At 51.8% G+C, this 19,017-nt stretch overlaps 1 protein-coding gene across 1 annotated transcript; it reads right to left on the bottom strand.

The window, feature by feature from the left end:
* Positions 1–189: 189 nt before the first annotated feature.
* LOC131664668 (probable chitinase 10) lies at positions 190–13,205 on the bottom strand. Its single transcript, XM_058935969.1, has 25 exons — positions 12,949–13,205; positions 11,986–12,236; positions 11,829–11,882; positions 11,090–11,676; positions 10,828–11,013; positions 10,610–10,751; positions 9,943–10,308; positions 9,383–9,873; positions 9,064–9,292; positions 8,801–8,989; positions 8,260–8,745; positions 7,726–7,845; positions 5,735–6,441; positions 5,495–5,663; positions 4,878–5,426; positions 4,393–4,797; positions 4,033–4,323; positions 3,467–3,957; positions 3,210–3,395; positions 2,858–3,143; positions 2,409–2,793; positions 1,914–2,337; positions 1,367–1,831; positions 1,171–1,296; positions 190–920 (listed from the first exon to the last, which is right to left on the bottom strand). The coding sequence occupies exons 1-25, from the start codon at positions 13,203–13,205 to the stop codon at positions 765–767; spliced, it is 7,998 nt and encodes a 2,665-aa protein (XP_058791952.1). The 3' UTR covers positions 190–764.
* Between the last annotated feature and the right edge of the window lie 5,812 nt (positions 13,206–19,017).

Genomic DNA, 19,017 nt, shown 5'->3' with positions numbered 1-19,017 from the left:
CTGACTGATCACTCTTTACAATGAGCCCAATGTGAGGTAGTGTTCAAGTATAATCACTTTGAAATACACTGGTGTATTTGTTCTCTAATTAGCCGTCAGTAAATTATTTCTAACGAGATAAGCATAGTTGTGTTTGAAACATCACCGGAATAGGGATAGACAGAAACTTTTGTAGAAGCAACTAAAACATTCATTTATTGATAAGTATTTGTTTAAAAATTTACAAGAGATGCTTCGTATTAAGATTAAGAAAGTCGATTAGAGCTTACAAAATGTAATATATCCTAATAAAAAATATATAGAAAAATCTTTTTTGTTTGTTTGTTTATGGCATGCAAGTAACGCATACTATTACTATTGTAAAAACGTCTGAAAAAATACAGTATAAAAAACTGATAAAATAGTCGTTGCTTCCATTAGAAAATTTCGAAATTAAAAGAATAACCATTTACTAAAAAAAGTCTCGAAGATTTTTTAATTAGACTTTCTTAAAAATACATACCAATTATTATTAGCACTAAAATAAAATCCTTAATTCTAAATCACAATCTTCCTCGCATCGTTGATTTACTCATTTGATGCAAGGAAGAGAATGATCTCAACCCTCGTGCAATCAATGTTTTATAAAAGAGTTGACACGCAGTACATAAAAAAGATGTATTGTTTTCCATTCGAACAAGGCATTTCCTTTTTTATTCCGTTTATCAATCTCTCGCCATTGATCCAGCAAGGGTTAAGCTCGTGACACCCGCAAGAATTATAGTCTACGTGCAATCTTGTAGCTGGCGCTCGTTCCGCAGTGCACGATTGAAGGCAGTCAATAGCGGATACTTGCCGCAACCGCAAACGTTGTTGAAGTCGTCGAGATCGAGAGCCCAAATCATACCACCAGCCAGGTCAAGTTCTCTTATGTACGCCGCCTGTGAAATGTAGAAATTATCATTAACGTTTCAAGTAAATCCGGCCTATCGTTCGTCATTCATCTATTCGACGATTAATCGCAATCGTCCGACTTGCAAATTCTCGCGCGGTAATCGCTGCGGAATCGCTGTTTTCTTAATTAATTAATCGCACAGCGCGGGCATAACAAACGTTCCCGTCTTCATTGCAAAACAATTGAACTCGACAAATGAGACTATCTTCGATGCAATTCATTTGATTCATACGAACCTTTCTAGCGATATCGGACACGTCTTCGTAAGCGACCCACTGATCGCCGTAAGTTGCGTAAGCGCCAATCCTGCCGTCTGGATCTTTCATTACCGACCAGTCGTTTTTATTAGCGTTCTTGCAGATCTGAAATCAAATAGTATTAATAGAATATTTACATGACGTTAATTTAATCTTGGAAAGTGCACTGCATTACCTCGTAAAACGACATAAATCCAGCAGCCCTAGTAAAGTCGCTAGGCTTGCCAGGTTTGGAACTCGTCGACTGCCATCCATTGTGCTCTCGACTTTCAAGGGTAAAACTTTGTCCATAGAACGGCACGCCCATAACGAGTTTCCTGGATGGTACGCCCTTGCCTATCCAATAGTGCATAGTATTGTTGACATTGAACTGATCGAACTCGTCGCCCGCGTGGAAATACAACGGTGCAATCGGACCAGTCTTCTTCTCCCACTGTCCATGATAATCGTAGCTCATCACACCCAACCAGTCGAGGTAATTGACCAACGTGGGCACGTCGTAAGCGTTGTCGATTATCTGCTTGTTCGGCGAGACCGAAGCCGAAAGCAACAGTTCTCGTGGACGGAATTCCAAGCTCAATTGGCGAACCAACGCAGAGAAAGATTTCTTGTCGGAGAGCGGACCTTTAGCACAGTCACCCTGAAAGACACACGCGCACGATCACTCATTTTGAATTAGGCGTGGATTCTACGCTTTGCTAGAGATGCAGTAAACTACGAACCTGCCAGCAAACTGGATAATCCCAGTCGATATCCATGCCCGAGAAACCGTACTTCTCGACGAACCTTGCAGCATCGCGGACGAACTTGGCTCTCGCTTTGGGATTGTTCACCATCCTACTGTATTTGTCGCCAGTTGAGTCTCTCCAACCACCAAGACCAAGCAACACTTTCACGCCTTTCTCCCTCAAAGCTGACACTCTGCTGTAGAAATGATCGTCGATGTCAGTGCTACGATCGCGAGACTTGATGCTCAAACTCTCGGGATCGAGAGAAGCGAAGCTGTAGATGACGTGCGTGCAGAGATTTGGATCGATGTCTTCCGGTAGGAATTTACCCGAACCGTGTCTCTCCGATGCCCAGCTTGTGAAATAACAAATGAGCTTACGTCCGTCGATCAATGCATCTTCCTTCAATCTTTGAGATCTGAAAAGGCGAAAGCGTTAAACTATATAAAGTTCGTTTTGAGTTCGCACCGGTGCAGAGAGAATACTCACGTCGTCACGTGAAGCTCGTTGTAACGAGCCTTACACTTAGAATTTTCAGGCCAGTCGCAGTGATCGTTGTGCCAGTGCAGACCATTTGGACAGGTTTGCTCGGTGAGTTGTCCAAAGTTGCAAAGATAGTATTTGCGACAGTCTCTCTTGTGTGCGATGAAAAGTCTGTCGCGACAGCTAGCTTGCGGTGGAACATGTGGCGGTGGTGTACCACCAGCTTCGACTTCCACTGCGTCTTCATCTTCGGTGGCTATTTCGACGGGAATGTCAGTCGTCGACGTCCACCACGTGGTCGTCGTTGACGGCGGTGACCATGTCCAGCTTGTCGACGGTTTCGCGGTTGTCGGCATCCATGGGTCTGGTTCCGACTCTATTACTGCCGAGCCTACGAAGGCAACCGAACGTCACAAGACGGCGGTTCAGCGAGCGATAAAGAAGACGACGCTTACTCGTAACCTGGCACGTAGGCCCAGCCGGATAGTTCCTGAGCACGCGATTGATGGTGCGCAGAAGGGGGTAAGGTTCACAGCCGCAAACGTTCTTGAAGTCGTCGAGATCGAGTGCCCAGATCATGCCACCGCCGAGTCCCAAAGTCTTGATGTACTCGGACTTGAGTCTCAATTGTTGGGCGTCGTCGAAACTCACCCACTGATCGCCTTGATAGGCGTACGGTCCGATACGCCTCTTTGGATCTTGCACAACTGTCCAGCCTCTGGTCAGTGTTCTCTGGCAGATCTGCGAGCAGAGACGCCAGCGTTGTAGGGCGTTGTAATATTCAAGCTTGCGGGAAGATTTAGATACCTCGTAATACGACAAGAAACCACGCGCGCGGGTGTCCTCGCCAGCCTCACCGCCACCGTAAGTCGGTGAGTTGAGACCGTGCTCGCCCCTTTCGGCCAGGGAGAAACTTTGACCGTAGAGCGGCATTCCCATCACGAGCTTCTTGGGTGGTGCGCCTTGGTCTATCCAGAAGTGAATCGAGTAGTTCTGAAAGAACCAATTGCGTGAAATGAACGCGTAGGTGAGGATTCCGACGAAGCCGCTATCGAACGACTTACGGCGTTGAAAGTCTTGTCCCAGTCGTCCGGTCTCGCGTAGAAGGGCGCGTTGTGTCCGGTCTTCTTGTCCCACTGGCCGTGGTAGTCGTAGCTCATAACGGCGATCCAGTCGAAGAGCTTGGCGAGCACGGGCACGTCGTAACCCTCGGTGACGACCTTGTGGTTCGGCGACACTGCCGACGACAAGAGCAACCCGCGCGGGCGGAACTCGGCGCTCAACTCTTGCACCCAAGCGGTGAAGCCCTGCCTGTCGGATTTCGGACCCTTGCGGCAGTCCACCTGCCAGCAAACCGGATACTCCCAGTCGAGGTCGAGCCCGTCGAAGCCGTACTTCTCGATGAACAGAACGACGTTGGCGATGAACTTTCTTCTCGCCGCCGGATTGTTCACCAGGCGGCTATACTTGTCGCCTGCCGAGTCGTTCCAACCGCCGATGGCTATTAGCACTTTCTTTCCCTTCTTCTTGTAAGCCACTACTCTCTCGTAGAATTCTGGAAAAAGAGCGTCGACGCGTTAGCCGTCCGCGAGCAGCGCGCGTCCGTCGAAATCCAAAAGGAAGTACGGACTGTTATCGATGTCGGCCCAGGAATCGTGACTGCTGATGGTGCCGCTGTCGCCGTTGAGCACAGCGAATCCATAGACGATGTGCGAGCAGAGATCAGCGTCGATATCCTCGGGCAGGAATTTGCCGTGGCCTTGCCTGTACCAGGCCCAATTGGTGAAGTAACAGACGACCTTGTACTCGTCCTCGGCCGCGGGTGAGCTCATCTGCTCGACCTTCGACGGCTTCGGCGGCTTTGGCGGCTTCGACGGCGACTGCCACTCGAGCTGCTCACCATGCGCCGGCGGCTTGATCGCTGTCGAAAACCAATTGCCGAACGATCAGCGCGAACGTAACTCGCGGAGGGCGCTGCTGTCACACTCACGTCTGTCGTGGCGATTGGGCGGCTCGGCGAGGACCTGCTGCAGGCTGCGCATCAGCGGGTGCGCGCCCTCGCCGCATCTGCCGCGGAAGTCGTCGAGGTCGAGCGCCCAGACCATGCCGCCGCCGAGACCCATGTCCCGCACGTACTGGGCCTTCTGCCGGATCATGTCGGCGTCGTCGAAGCCGACCCACTGGTTGCCCTTGTAGGCGTAGGGGCCCATGCGACGCTGCGGATCTTGCACGAGGGTCCATCCCTTGTTGCGCACCCGGTCGCAGATCTCGTAGTAAGCCAGGAAGCCAGCCGCCCTGGTGAACTCGCCGGCGCTCCCGGCGCTCGCGGGGCTGTTCAGTCCGGCTCCTCTGCTCGGGTCGTTCAGCGTGAACGCTTGGCCGTACAGCGGCATTCCTGTGGGAAAGCGATTTCGAGAGGTGAGCGCGCTCGGTCCTGCTGGTCGATGGTCGGTCCCGCGCGGCTTCTCGACGCACCCATGACTATACTTCTCGGCGGCGCGCCCTTGGCGATCCAATAATTGATCGTGTAGTTGGCGTTGAAGTAGTAGAACTCGTCCTCCTCGTGGTAGTACATGGGGGCCACGTGGCCGGTGCGCTTGTCCCACTGGCCGTGGTAGTCGTAGGTCATCACGGCGATCCAGTCGAAGTGCTTGGCCAGCTCGGGCACGTCGTAGCCCGCGTCGATGATCTTCTTGCTGGGCGACACCGCCGTCGACAGGAGCAGCCCCCGCGGACGGAACTCGGCGCTGAGCTCGCGCACCCAGGCGGTGAAGGCCTGCTTGTCGGAGGCCGGGCCCTTGCCGCAGTCGGTCTGCCAGCAGACCGGATACTCCCAGTCGAGGTCGAGCCCGTCGAAGCCGTACTTCTCGATGAACTGCAGCGCGTGCTCGACGAATCGCCGCCTGGCCGCGGGATCGTTCACCAGGCGGCTGTACTTGTCGCCTTGCGAGTCGTTCCAGCCGCCGAGGGCGAGGCTCACCTTGAGACCGCGCCGTTTGTAAGCGACCACCCGCTCGTAGAAGCCTGAGGGTCAATTCGCTCGGTCATCGGGGCGAAGCGAGCAAGCGAGCAAGCGAGCCGAGCTGACTTACGGTTGTCGAAGTCGGCCCACGAGTCGTGAGCCTTGATCACGAGATTGGAGTAGTCGAGGACGGCGAAGCCGTAGACGATGTGCGTGCAGAGCGTGTGATCGATGTGCTCGGGCAGGTAGCGGCCGACGCCGCGACGGTACCAGGCCCAGTTGGTGAAGTAGCACACGATCTAAACGATGCGATCGCGATTAGAGCTCGAACCGGGGATGAGCCGGGCAGAGCCGGGACTCCGTCGCGTACCTTGAAGTGCCCCGATAGCGGAGACACGGCATCGGGGTCGATCTCCGCGGACGGCAACGGGGTGGTGGTCGGCTGGGCCGACGGTGGCTTCCAGGCTGCCTGAGTCGCCTGCTCGGGCTCGACGGGATCGAGCGGTATCTCGTCCAGGTCGTTGCTGGCGTCGTCGGTGCACTTGGCGCGAACGGGCCAGTCGCAGATGCGGCTCTGGGCGCTGAAGTGCAGTCCTGGCGCGCACTGGAACCGCTCGTACTTGCCCCACAGACACGCGTAGTAACTTTGGCAGTCGCCGGGCACCGCCTGGTACTCCCCGGAATTGCAGGGCATCTGGACAAGGAAAAGCCTGGATTTCGGCAGTTGTTCTTTGCAGCCGCGGGTAAAGCTAAGCGGATCCGCGTCAGAAACCTCGTTCTGCTTGAATTCCTGCGCGACGCCGCCGGGCTTCACCTTCTTCTTCTTCTTCTCGTCGCAGGGGGCCTTGAACGCCCAGTCGCACATGCTCTTCGCGACGTTCCAGTTGAGCCCGGGGCCGCACTGCTGGCGCACCAGTTTGCTGTTCACGCAGATGAGGAAGGCCGTGCACGAATCCGGCAGCGCGTAGTACTGGCCGTGCTCGCAGTCTCGCGCTTCCGGCCGGATCACGTGCGACGACTGCGTCGTCGTGGCAATTGGTCGCCTTGTCGTCGTCGTCGTCGTCGTCGTCGTCGTCGCTGTAAATCCGAGCGTTAAGTCGACCTCATTGGATTGCGACATTCGCGAACGCGCATCAATGACATTAGGCGCTGCAAATTGGCGACAATTATTAATGCTGAGCTCGCATGCGTTGAGCGCGACTCAATAGCGCGTATAATTACATTAAACCTTTTCAACCGTCTCGTTTTCAATACTTCATACATATTAATAAGGAGCAATGTACGTCGGATAATTAAACCGTTCGAAATGCCATCTGCATTCTGAAATGACATTTTTGCTCACAAATCTATTATTTCGTTCGCTGCATACTCTAACTTACTCACGCAACCTTACCTCAATGAAACCAGGTCACCAGCGTACACCAAAATTATCGGTCATAAATTGATCCATCGTAAATGCAGCAGTGCCGTAGAGATGCAACGCCGTACTTTTGAACGCATCTTAAAATCAGTAACAAGCTAAAGCGATTGAAAAGAACTTTTACTCGGCCAGTTATTTGTTCAACCGCAAGCGGCGAAAAGAAACGCACTACTCCGAGTGGTTAATCATCATCAACTTTATCACACGTGAGGCATTCCTTTTTCCTGTAATAAAGTTCGTAGTACCGCGTCTAGCGCCTCGGAGAAAAAGCAAGATAACGAGCCAATAAAAGAGACGTGCTGCACCGGTAACGACGCTTAATTTTTCCTTTTTTTAGGAAAAACACGTTGAAGCACTTATAACGATTGTTGAACTTTCATGCGCTCCGGCAGGTGAGCAATGTACGTTTAATAAGCCTGAACTTTTCCAAGTATCCAACGGTGTTGATAATTCGTTTTTTTTTTAATAAATGGAGAAGAAAGAGTTTTTTTCTAGCCAGCGTTTTTAAGAGATCGTTAATCGGTCAGCCAGGCTGAACCCTGATCAAATTGTCATCGAGCCATTGACATTTATCAATGATGCATTCACCACTGACACGACAGGAGTTCTTGCTATTTTAAAAATTGCAATTCACTCGTTCTTATGCATAAATAAAATATACAGAGACGGGAATGCAGTAACAAAAATTTCCCAATTGCACCGCCTTTAAAAGGAAATGTGCTTAGAATGAAACCCATTGTTTTTCAACGAGATGCGTTCTTTTAATTCTAAGAGCTATTTTCTTTAATCGAGGAAAATCTCATCTTCGAGAATGGCTTGCCGAGAAATGCGCAACCAAGTCGCGACGCGCGACAAGTTTGGCAGAGCAGGCTTCCGCCAATCCATTTGACGATCGGACGGAGTGCGAGAGATGGACAGTTAAGGACTAAAAGCCACGTTACCTTTGCTCTTGCCACGGCAGTTGTTCGTGCAAGTCCCGGCGTGGTCGGCCGCGACGGCAGCCAGAGCGACAATCGCCGCGCAAGCGAGAGCGAGTTTGAGGACCATGGTGACGACGTCGACTGGGCGACGATCAGCGCGCGACTCGTCTTCCCGCGAGCCGCGGCACTCGCGCGTAGGTGTATCATCGCTAACGCGGCGCATCGCTCGTCAATTTGTCACTCTCCTCTCCCGTCGCGGTGCGCTCGCCTGCTACACATACGCGCGTTACGTGATCTCTTTGTGCTCGCCACCGCATCCTTTAATTTATCTGCGCGAGTCGATCCGCTGTATAATCGATTGCATTAATCGCGCATCGTCGCCTTTTACAGCCTCTCTCTCTCTCTCTCTCTCTCTCTCTCTCTCTCTCTCTCTCTCTCTCTCTCTCTCTCTCTCTCTCTCTCTCTCTCTCTCTTTCTCTCTCTGTCTCTGCCTGTGAGTCGTTTCGTAAAAGCTGTCGAGACAATGGGTAATGACGCAGGCAACCGCGCGCTTACCGGCGGGATTCTTCCGGCACTTGGCGGCGGTCGGCCAGTCGCAGAGTCTCCTGGCGGCGTCCCAATGCAAGCCAGGCGCGCAGTGCTCGCGCCTGAACTCGCCGAGGACGCAGCGATAGTAGGTGCCGCAGTTGGACGGGTCCGGCTCGTGGTCGCCCGACTGGCAGGGCGTACCGGCGAGCGAGCCCGTCGACGGCGCTGGCGTGGTGGGCCGTGGGCTCGCGCTCGTGGTCGCGGAGCTGCTCGTGGGCCACCAGGTGATCGCGGCAGTCGGTCGCTGGGTCCACCAGGTCGTCGGTGGCCGCGAAGTCGCGGGCTCGGTCCACGTCGGCCAGGTCGTCGTCGGGGTCGTCGGCCTGCTGCTCGATGGCGCCGGGTGCCCGTCGGCGCCGTCCGGATGGGGCGTCATCGTCGGCGGCGCGGGCGTGATCGGCTGGTCCGGCTTGTCGCAGTCCTTGCGCGAGGGCGCCGGCGTCAGCAGTCGGCCTGCGTGGAGCGGGCGTGAGTTTGCGATCGGGCGATGTGCTCGGCAAGGCGTTACCCAAGGCGCGATTGATGCTGCGCAACAGCGGGAACGGCTCCTGACAGCAGCGGTTGGTAAAGTCGTCGAGGTCGACCGTCCAGGCTGCCGCGCCGGCGAAGCCGTTGCTCAGTATGTACTGGCCCTTGTAGGCGATGCTCTTGGCGTTGTCGAAGCTGACGAACTGGTCGTCGCGATGGGCACTCGGACCTGCGCAACACGGACGTTTCGTTGATTGATCGTTGGTCAACGGCACTGCCGTCCTCGGACAGGGGCTCGCTCACCGAGCTCTTCTTGCCAGCCTTCCTTCTCGATCCTCTCACAGATCTCGTGGTAGGCGAGCATGCCGGGCTGCCTCGTGTACTCGCCGGCTCGTCCCGGACCGGCGGCTGGGTCGCCGAGCGCGTGGCGATCCGCCGAGGCGAGCTTGTAGCTCTGGCCGTACATCGGCACGTCCACGACGAGCTTGGAGCGCTCGGCGCCGAGGCGGACCAAGTAGTTCAGGGTGAAGTTCTAACCGCGACAACAAGAGGGTACGGGAAGATCAGTAGTGGTCGGCGCGCCAACGCTGGCCGCCGCTCGCGGCTCGTCTCGCTCACTCACGAGGTTGTAGTAGGGGCTGCTGTCCCCCGGGATGGCGAACAGCGGAGCCAAGTGCGAGGTGTGCGACTCCCAGGCGCCGTGGTAATCGTAGCTCATCACGGTCATGAAGTTGACGAGCCTCGATATCTCCGCGACGTCGTACCCTTTGTCGATGACCTCCTTGTAGCCGGACAGCGCCACCGCCAGGGACAGTTTGGGCTGCTGTTGGTCGAACTCGCGACGCAGCTCGGCCAGCAGCCTCGTGAAATTCGGCTTGTCGCTGGCTGGCCCGCGTCGGCACTGGCTCTGCCAGCAGCCCGGGTAATTCCACTCGAGCGACAGGCCCTGGAAGTCGTGCTTGCGCAGGAAGTGCACGGTCGAGGCGACGAACTTCCGGCGCGACGCTGCGCTGCTGACCAGGCGCGAGTATTTGTCGCCGGCGCTGTCCGTCCAACCGCCCAGCGCCAGCAGGACCCTCGGCCCGGCGATGGACGTCACGCGCTGGTAAAGATCTGCACGAAAGACGGGCGTCGACCTGTAATGTTATCTTTGGGCGAGTCGTCGGACAAGGGCGCACTCACTGTTCTCGATGTCGGCCCAAGGGTCGAACGAGTGCACGCTCAGCGTGTCGGGATTCAATCCGGCGAACGCGTAAACCACGTCCGTGCACAGCCTCGCGTCCAGGTGCTCGGGCACGAATTTGCCCTCGCCCTTGCGATACATTGCCCAGGACGTCATGTAGCAAACCACTTTGGGCGAGTCGGCTTTGTCGGCGATCTCCAGCTTCTCGAGGCGATGACTCTGGCGCAGCCGCTCGAGATTCTCGTTCACGTTCGACCAGCGATCGCTGTGGCCCGGGTCGCAGATCTCCGGACTGGCCGGCACGCAACGACCGCGGACTCGGTCGTAGAAGCGACCGATGCCGCAGTGGCCGCGATGGAGATGACCTGTGGAAATATTCGCACTCGTTTCCCTCTTTTCTTCTTTCGGCTCTGTCGACACCGAGCGACGCGCTAATTTGGCCGATAATTTTTTTTTTCCGTCCGATCGTGGCAATAAAATGTCGCGCGTCTCCGCGAGCTAGAGGAAAATAAATCAACCGATCGAGTGAATCACGGCGGCCCGCGACGGCAAGCAAAATTAATTATCGCTCGGTGTATACCATGAATGGTAGAGAAGGCGGTTCGAAGAATTGATCGATGCAGCCGAGATAAGCGCAAATTCAATTTGTCAGCGACGTGCGCTTACCGTTGAAGCAGGACAGAAAACCGGAACAGTTGTCCGGGTCGCTGTATAATCCGGCTCTCGGGCACTTCTCGTCGGGCTCGTCGTAGACTCCAAGCGTTTTCAGCACTGCGTTGAGCATTGGCCACTCGTCGCCGCAGATGCCCTTTCGACGCGCGCACATCGAGAATTAGAGGCTTAACCGCATCAGTTTTCTCGTCAGCAATGAAAAGTTGGTTTACCTGGAAATCGTCCAAGTCCAAGGAGAACAGCGAAACTCCGCCGAGATTGGCGGACTTGACGTAAGCAGCTTTGAGCCTGGCCGACAGAGGATCGTCGTAGCCGATCCACTGGTCGCCGAGAATGATGTAAGATCCGTTGAACTCGTGCCTCCTGTACTGCCACGGGTCCTCCAGCTTTTCGCAGATCTACGACCCAAGGCGTACTTCAGCGCGCGCCTTCTTTCGCGCGTCGCTCGACAATGCAAGACTTTCCGAACTATACCTCGTAGTAAGCAAGCTGTCCCCTGTGCTTGGTGTAAGGCCCATCGACGCCGAAGCCGTCAGCGAGCGTGGACGCCTCGTTGTCCTTCGAAGCCAGCCTGTACGACCACCCGAAGAACGGAAAGCCAACGACGATTTTGTTCGGCGGTACTCCCCGCCTGATCAAACCGTCGACGAAACTCGTCACGAAATTCAGAGGCGCTGGACTCTGGACCACCTCGGCGACTCTTCTCGAATGCCAGGCCCGGAGCACCAGCAGGTCGGCGAGCTCGGCCAGCTGGGCGTCGACCAATTGCTCGGGGCGCACGGCGACGGCCAACGCGAAGCCGCGCTCGCGGAACGGCGCTCGCAGCTGGCGCAGGATCTTCGTGAGCGAAGTCGCGGTGGCGCTCTCCCAGTCAATTTCCGCGCCGTCGAAATCGTGCTCCTCGATGAAATCCAGCAGCGAGTCGGCGAACGCCGGCAAGCGTTCGTCTGCCTCGGTCAGGATCTCGCGGAACAGACGGCCGTGATCCGGCGACGTTACCGAGATCAACACCCGAAGCGCGGGGTCGCGACGACGCTGACCGACTGCCGCGATGTAGCCACCTGCTCGACGACGACAAATTTTTAAATATGGCGCGTAGCGCGAAAACCGCCGAACGACTCGAGTCAAGCCGATCTACTTTTCTCCGCTTCCGAAACGATCGATTTCTACAGCTCGTTCGTTCGCCTCGCCAAGCGGGCGTAAGTCTACTCACCGTTGACGATGTCGTACTCGTGGTCACGGGGGACGACGGTGAATTCCTGTGGATCTGCAAAAGACAAGGGGAGAGAGAGAGAGAGCGCACGGCGCGCGCGTCAGTACAGGCCGTCTCCGTCGTCGTCCATCGCCCCAAGCCACAAGAGCATACTCACGCAGAGTGGCAGCGGTGTAAACGAGATGGCTGCACTTGTGCGCGGGCAGCGACCTGGGCAGCAGAACGAACGGCTCCTCCCGGTAGACGGACTCGCTGTCGACGTGGCAGACCACGTTCGGCGGCGGAGTCTGCTTGCGCACGGGCGGCAGCGTGACTTGCTCCAGCCAGAACGACTCGTGGTCGAAGCCGGCGTAGCTCGGCGGCGCTCGGTGCTCCACTGCCTCGCGGAGCGGCGCCGCGCTCTCGGGGCTTCAACGCCAACGATTTTTACTTTTGCGCGAGTCGACGCCGTTTTTATTTATTTATTTATTTATTTATTCATTTTTCCTTTTTTGCAACGTTCGCTCGCAAAGCGCGTTTTCAGGCGACCGTTGGTCGCGCGATAGCCGGGAAGGGATAACCCATAGCCACTTGATTTACAATTCAGTGGCAAATTCAAATGAGAACAGCGCGACGATGGAGGAGCGCCAGCTCCAATGCCGTTAAAGGACAGGGTCAGCGATCTCTCCGTACGTATATGCAGCTGATGTTTGATGAAAAACTGGTTTCATATGTATATCGAACGAGTTTTGATAAGATCCAAACGAACGAACAGTGTTCCATCATTTGGAGCTTGATGATACAGCGATCGCCTTGACGGGTGAGCGGCGAAGAGCTCGCTGAGTATTCGTCGTTTTGTCACGCGAGATAAAAATAATACAATGAAAAACCAGTTTGTGCACTTATTGGAGATTGGCATTCAACGACCGAAGAAGTTTCGCTGAATTCTTTGCGAGCGACCTGTTTATTCTATATTTAACAACACAATTATTCTGAGGCTTCGATTAAGAAAAGAAAAAGAAACAGAATCATATACAACTAATGCTCTGAAACTCGAAAGACAAAAAATTGATGTAATTTAAAAGTTGTCTGAGAGTATCGAAAACAACTGCTATTCAAAAAGAACCAATGCTGCACTCACCTTTTGAATGACGCATCGCGAGACCCGTAAGGCGTCGATTCAACGGCATCGCGCAGTGGCAAAGACCAGGAGCCGAATTCGGCTTGGTCGTCGTTTGGAGAGCTCTCGACCACGTCGCGCTGGAAAATTGGCGCGTCCGACGGTGGCAGGTGCTTCTGCGGTGGGAGTATCGACAATTGATGCCCAGGAATGTTGTGACTCGCTGCCAAAGCTGCGAGGAAACTCGTTAAAGCCACAACCGTCTGCGGCAAGCCCATTTTTCTTTCTCTTTCTTAGCTGGTTCTACGATGACAAAATTCGGCTCTTTGTAAAACTACTTGTCCATTCAGTGGCTTTCACATTTATCGTAGAGCTGTTCTGGCGTTCCTGAGCCTTTGCAACTGAACGTTCACACGAGTTGAACGTAATTGTTCTTATTACGGGCGTTCGATCAAAAGATTGCTCTTACGACGATCGATAATATCTTGTGGTTTAATAAAAACTGTCGTTAACGGCATCGTTCACAAGAATTTCTATGCAAAGATGATACTTTTTCTGAATGCATGTATGTAGGACTATCCTCGTGATAAACTTAATCTTTTACATTTGAAATCTCGTCTGATTAATTAATTGAATATTTTATAATTCTACAAATAAATTTTTCCAAATTAATCATTCAAATTATTCCAACTGTACAAGAATGTCTTCGCAAACGTATTCTCAACCTCGCCCATGACAATTACATATGTATCTAGATTCCGACCGAAGCTATTCAAAGCCGACGAGATATGAATTAAAAAAATCGAACTACACAGACCTGCTCAATTCAGTAATCCCTTCATCTGCAGCCAACGGTGCAAAGCTCCGCACGCGACAGTAAAAAAATATCACTCGCGCACACGGCCGTCCACAAAATGGAATTACAAGTCGCCTGTGCTATTGTCTTTGGCAGTTTGACACTCCGTGCGCGCGGAGCCGCGATAAGTAAAGCGGGCCGACGTCGAATGCCGTATTCCGGGCGCGTATCGGGCCCCATATATATACGCTCGGCCTTTACGTGGCAAACCGGAGGCCTTGGCAATCCTCCCGAGCACTTCTTCTCCTCCGGTTCTTCTTCTCTCTTTTCTTCTTCCTCGACTTTTTTCTTTCTTCTTCGTCTCGCTTGCTCCTTGAGCGCGTCGCGCCCTTGCGCGCGTCGTTCCGCCTCTCGCGGTAATTTTCCAGGTGCGCCGCGCGACTCCAGGGGGTTGCAGCCGACTCGGACCCCGCGGATATCTCCCCGATGTCAGCCGCGTTCGCGGCGATTTGCAGAGGGAATTGCGCTGACGATTACTCCAAGGAACTGTCCCGAGGAGACGGTCGTTCGTCCTCGCGATTGCTTTTACGTTGGTGACGGTTGAATTGCCGAATCCATTTGCGCGACATTCCTCCTTCAACGGCAATTTTATTCGTCGACGATAAAAAAATTCGGCAACGGTGCAACTGTCCCGTGTCGAGGAGCTCGGACTGTTCGACGTAAAATTGTCCACTTTTTCCCATAATTGACGTCCGAGCGAATTTTATGTTTCCTTCCCGAGAAAAAAATGAATGTTGCATTTTTTATTTGTTGTTTTTTTTACAATATCTGGATATCTTGCAAACGTTAACGAGGCGGTTCAACGAACCGGAGAAAGCGACTCCAATTAAAGAAAAAAAATCTTGAAGAAGGAGGGATCTCGGCGGTTGTAATGGCCTCTTTTCACGTCCATCTCTCATCACGGCTATCATCGCCCCCACTACAAGTGTGCAGTCAATAAATTCATCGCTAAACAGTGTATTATTAGTCAAGGGATTACCGATGAGAAAAATCCTCGTGGCATAATTTATTCATCCAACAAGTTCCAAATAGACAGCCTCTCTTCTGTAGGAAAAGTAAAAATTAAATAAATAAATAAATATTGTTGCAAAAGTCGCGCGAACAGCATCGAAATGTAGCGTTATGTTTCGCGGAATTCGACGCACCTCTTCAATGACAGCATCGAAGTAGAAGCCAATGACCTTTCGCTGCTTCGGCGGAGATCATATTGTTGGATCTAATTTACGTACCGAAACGACGGATTTGATTGATGTGAAATATGGACAGGCACGCGCGGACCATATTTCTTTCACTTGAAAAAGAGAATCGGTGAATTTTGATGAAACACATTTACAGCCGTTAGAACGGGTTGGACAAATAGAGGCCGATGATTTAGTGGCGTATTAGTGGAAGTTAATGGCGTGCGATTGATTTATCGAGACGATCCACGGCGCAAGTTCGGACAGGGATTGTCAAAGGCATTTAGCCGAGCTTTTGCGCTCGAGACAAAAGAAATGTCGAAAAAGCACAGTCGCCTGGATCGCCGCCTCGCGATATAGAACACGGCCTGCCGACTCGAGAGCGATCGAGTCGCGACGCGCGTTATCGAGGAAGCCGTTTTCAGACCGACCGATTTCAAGTTCGAGGTCGAGCCGCTCTCTTTTTCGTTGGCCGCGCGCGCGCCGAACCCGACGAAACCTGCCCGTGGGGCCAGCGGAAACCCAGCGATCTGTGTGGTCGCGCGAGAGGAAACGCATTTGAACAGCGGTGTCGAGTTCCTTATTTGGAAATTGACGAGTTTCCACTTGATATTCGATATTCGCATCGGTCGCGCGACGACGTTCCTTCCTTCTTTGTTTTTCGGGTTTACGGACGCGCGTCGTTCGCTCGTCGCTCGCAATCGCGTCCATCCGCGCAGCGGCGCGATTTACGTCGAAACACCCCGAGCACTCTTCCACGCGTAGAGGCTCTAAAATATCAGTTTGCGAGCAAGATGCGTCGACTTGGCGCAAAATCAACGCACAAACGCACGAGCCCGCGGCAACGCAGTATTGCCGTACGTGCAGCGTTGCTTTCAGCGCGTCAAAGGGTTCGAGCGCAGCGTCGATCGATTATCCACTGTCGAGTGAAAAATCTCGAACAAAGCCGCGCGGGCGAAAGAGAAGAAAAAATGAAAGATAAGGATGACAGGCGGCAGCCTTCGACGTGTCTCGAATCGAATCCGTGACCTTTACGCTCCACGCGCGCGTCTGCCAGTCATAATATTCACGACCTCGGTCAAAAAGCACGATGCTTCATTCGGACCGATGCTTTCACCGTTTCCAGCCGACGATCGTAAATTCTGACGACGCGCGTCGCTCGCCGCCGTCACCTCCTATCGACGTTCTGGCGCTTTTCGCGGGAACCGGAATTTCGTTTGATCCGCTGCTTTATCGAGGATAATAAGATATACTACGAAATTTCATCGGCGTGGCGAACTCGCTCGAGAAAGCAGCATTAGGGCAATCGTGCTAGACTGTCGATGAAAAGCAATGTCTCTGCAGTGACATTCAATTTGGTAAATATATTAGTAAGGTCGACATTGACGGTTCGTTAGTGCAAAGCAAACTGATGCCGAGAGATGCAGGCATGCGCTTGACGGTTCTTGTCTTGGCAAGATTTTCACGGTTGTCTTCGTCGATTATTCCAAGATGTGGGACTGAAAAAGACGCGTACTGTTCACATATACATATAGCCACAACCTATTGCGGCATTAAATTTACGAAAAGCATAGTTGGTATTCTTTTGCGAGCTTCAGGCGTTTTCCCTTCTTTTTGAAGAGTTATAAGAACAAGTGTCTAATCGGCCACTTCAGAAGCTTTAAAAAGCTGATTTCGCACAAGAGGATCGCTTTCGAAGCGTTTGTTACAAAAAAATTGTCAATTCTGTCCGTCGTCAGAAACAGCAAAGTTAAGCTCGTTTTGCTGATACCCGCGTTGTCACCGACAAGCGAGCTTAACGTTCTCTAGCTCTGTACTCACTCCACATCGACGTTACACTTCTCCGAGAAATTCGAATGAGATCGAGCTGACAACGCTCTAGTGTTGTCCAATGATGCACGCGCGTCATTGAAAACTCCAAGGCACGTTCCATCGCGAAGCGTAGAGTAATTTCGATCGCGGAGTGCAGATCGACAAACGAACTCTCCTCGGAGATTTCTCGCGAGGGTTGGGCGCTCGTGCGTTTCGCAGGTTCAAGGCCATCCGGTGCGGTGGTTAGTGACCCACGTCAAGACAGTGCGCAGCCTCGGACGAATCTGTCCGCGTCGCGCGCAAACTCTTTTCCCGATGCGGCCCGACCGCGAGCTTTTGCGCTGCGACGTCCGCCGTCGCTCATGAGTCGATCGCGCTGTTTCCGTCAGACTCTCTCCGCGACTCGACGCGAATTTCAATGCACTTGCAAAGCATTCGGGGCGACAACTTCTTTTACTGATTACACTCAGGGTTAATGGCATTCAGCAGCTACGCGATTAGCTACAGCGAAAAATAAAAAAAGAACGGAACCTTAGCTTGTATACTTGTCTTGGAGTGAAACATCTCAACAACCAATCGAAGTTTGCATTGCTGCCAGTGAAATGTCTGTGATCACAGAAAAATATGTACTGAAAACAGATTGTCCATCTGTTTAAAATTCATGAATCAAACCGTGCGCCGATTTTAATTTGAAAATCTCTGCAAAGCCGCGTGGTAGAGCGCGCATGACGTAATTGGCGTATCGAAAAAAAGGAAAAAATCACGGGCCGATAATTCCACTATCGCGAGCGATCAACGACCTGCCGCATTATACTGGGCCTCCCCTATCTTAATCGTATCATTCGCTTATCCTCTTAAAGGCATAAACGCGCACGCCGGGTCACCTTTGCCATTTCTTTTCTTGGAATCGGCTTCCCTCGCCTCCCTCGACCACGATGGTTAAGCGATCACGAATACTCAATAATCGTTTCTTGCAGGCGCAACGACGCTGGATCAAAGGAATGCAGGATGCATGCGATTCGGCGTGTGCGAGTTACGTAGGGAATGAGACGTTGAAAAAAACGAGAAGCTTATGACGAAACGAGGCGCTCGAATTTCCATTTCTGCGAGTCAACTAAGATGTCCAGCGGATAAACTGATAATCTAATATAGACGTTTCCATTAAGTTTGCGCGGCTCAACGGTGTTTTGATCGGATGAACGTCGCGCACCGACAGACCGTTTTAAATATTCTCTCTGACGCAAGACGAAACTTATCTAGACGAAGGGCTGTCGCTCGCAGTACCTCGGTATCCCGGCGGTATAAAAGGTACGAGACCGCAAAGGTATCATCCACTGTTCTCGTGTACGTTTTGTCAATAACATCGGTACTTTGCAGCTAATAAGTCGCAAGGATTTCCAATTGTTAGCTTCGAAGAGTTACTCGAGTTGGAGGTAAGATCTTGAGAAAATTTGATTCGTTTTATTCAACATTTTTAAGTTGATTGATAGTGCTTTTTATTTTTTTTGAGAGCGTATGTCGATGAGTTAGAATTTATTTAACTTTCTAATTGGATTTTGCGGATTTTATTGAGTATATACGTCTATTTAAAAATAATTTTTAAAATATATATGTTTTAATATCACTTTGCAAAAGCTTTGCTTGATGTTACACTTTACCATTAAAACTTTAATGTTATTTTGTAACTTTTTGATAACATTTGTTAGAACACATTAGAAATCTGTAAACTAATATATTTTAAACCTATTGATGAATATGGAGTGTTGTAGTCGCAAGGATTTTCGACAATAGTATTTTTTACAAAGGGTTTTTATTGCAGTCTAGTGTACCAAACATCTTGGTCATTAGTGAAAACTTACTAGTAAAATCAATGCTTTTTTGCAAAAAAAAACTAAAAACCAGGTATCTTCTCATTTAAGGTGTATAAAATGGAATTTCGAGCGGATAGCCGTTTGATTCTTCTTTTAATCTTCTCAATCATCTGCTGCGTTTACGCGTCGATGGAAGATTCTTCTCAAAACATGTACTCCTATGGACGTTCAGTGGTAAATGTGATATCTATATTTTAGCGTTTATTTATTCTTTTTTTCTATTCAGTTGATATTGTGTGTGTTTAAGGACGTTGACTTGATCGCTAAATTGCTGCAAATGCCACCGCGATATTATCATCCCAAAAGAAATTCCGAGCTGATCAATTCTCTGTTGAGTCTACCTCAGAAAATGAACAACGCTGGGAAATAATGC

This window comes from Phymastichus coffea, unplaced genomic scaffold, assembly GCF_024137745.1.
Source record: "Phymastichus coffea isolate CEN01 unplaced genomic scaffold, Cenicafe_Pcof_1.1 PCOF00044, whole genome shotgun sequence".
Classification (NCBI taxonomy): domain Eukaryota; kingdom Metazoa; phylum Arthropoda; class Insecta; order Hymenoptera; family Eulophidae; genus Phymastichus; species Phymastichus coffea.
The sequence above is the reverse complement of the archived record's forward strand: the minus strand, read 5'-3'. Positions and strand labels throughout refer to the sequence as shown.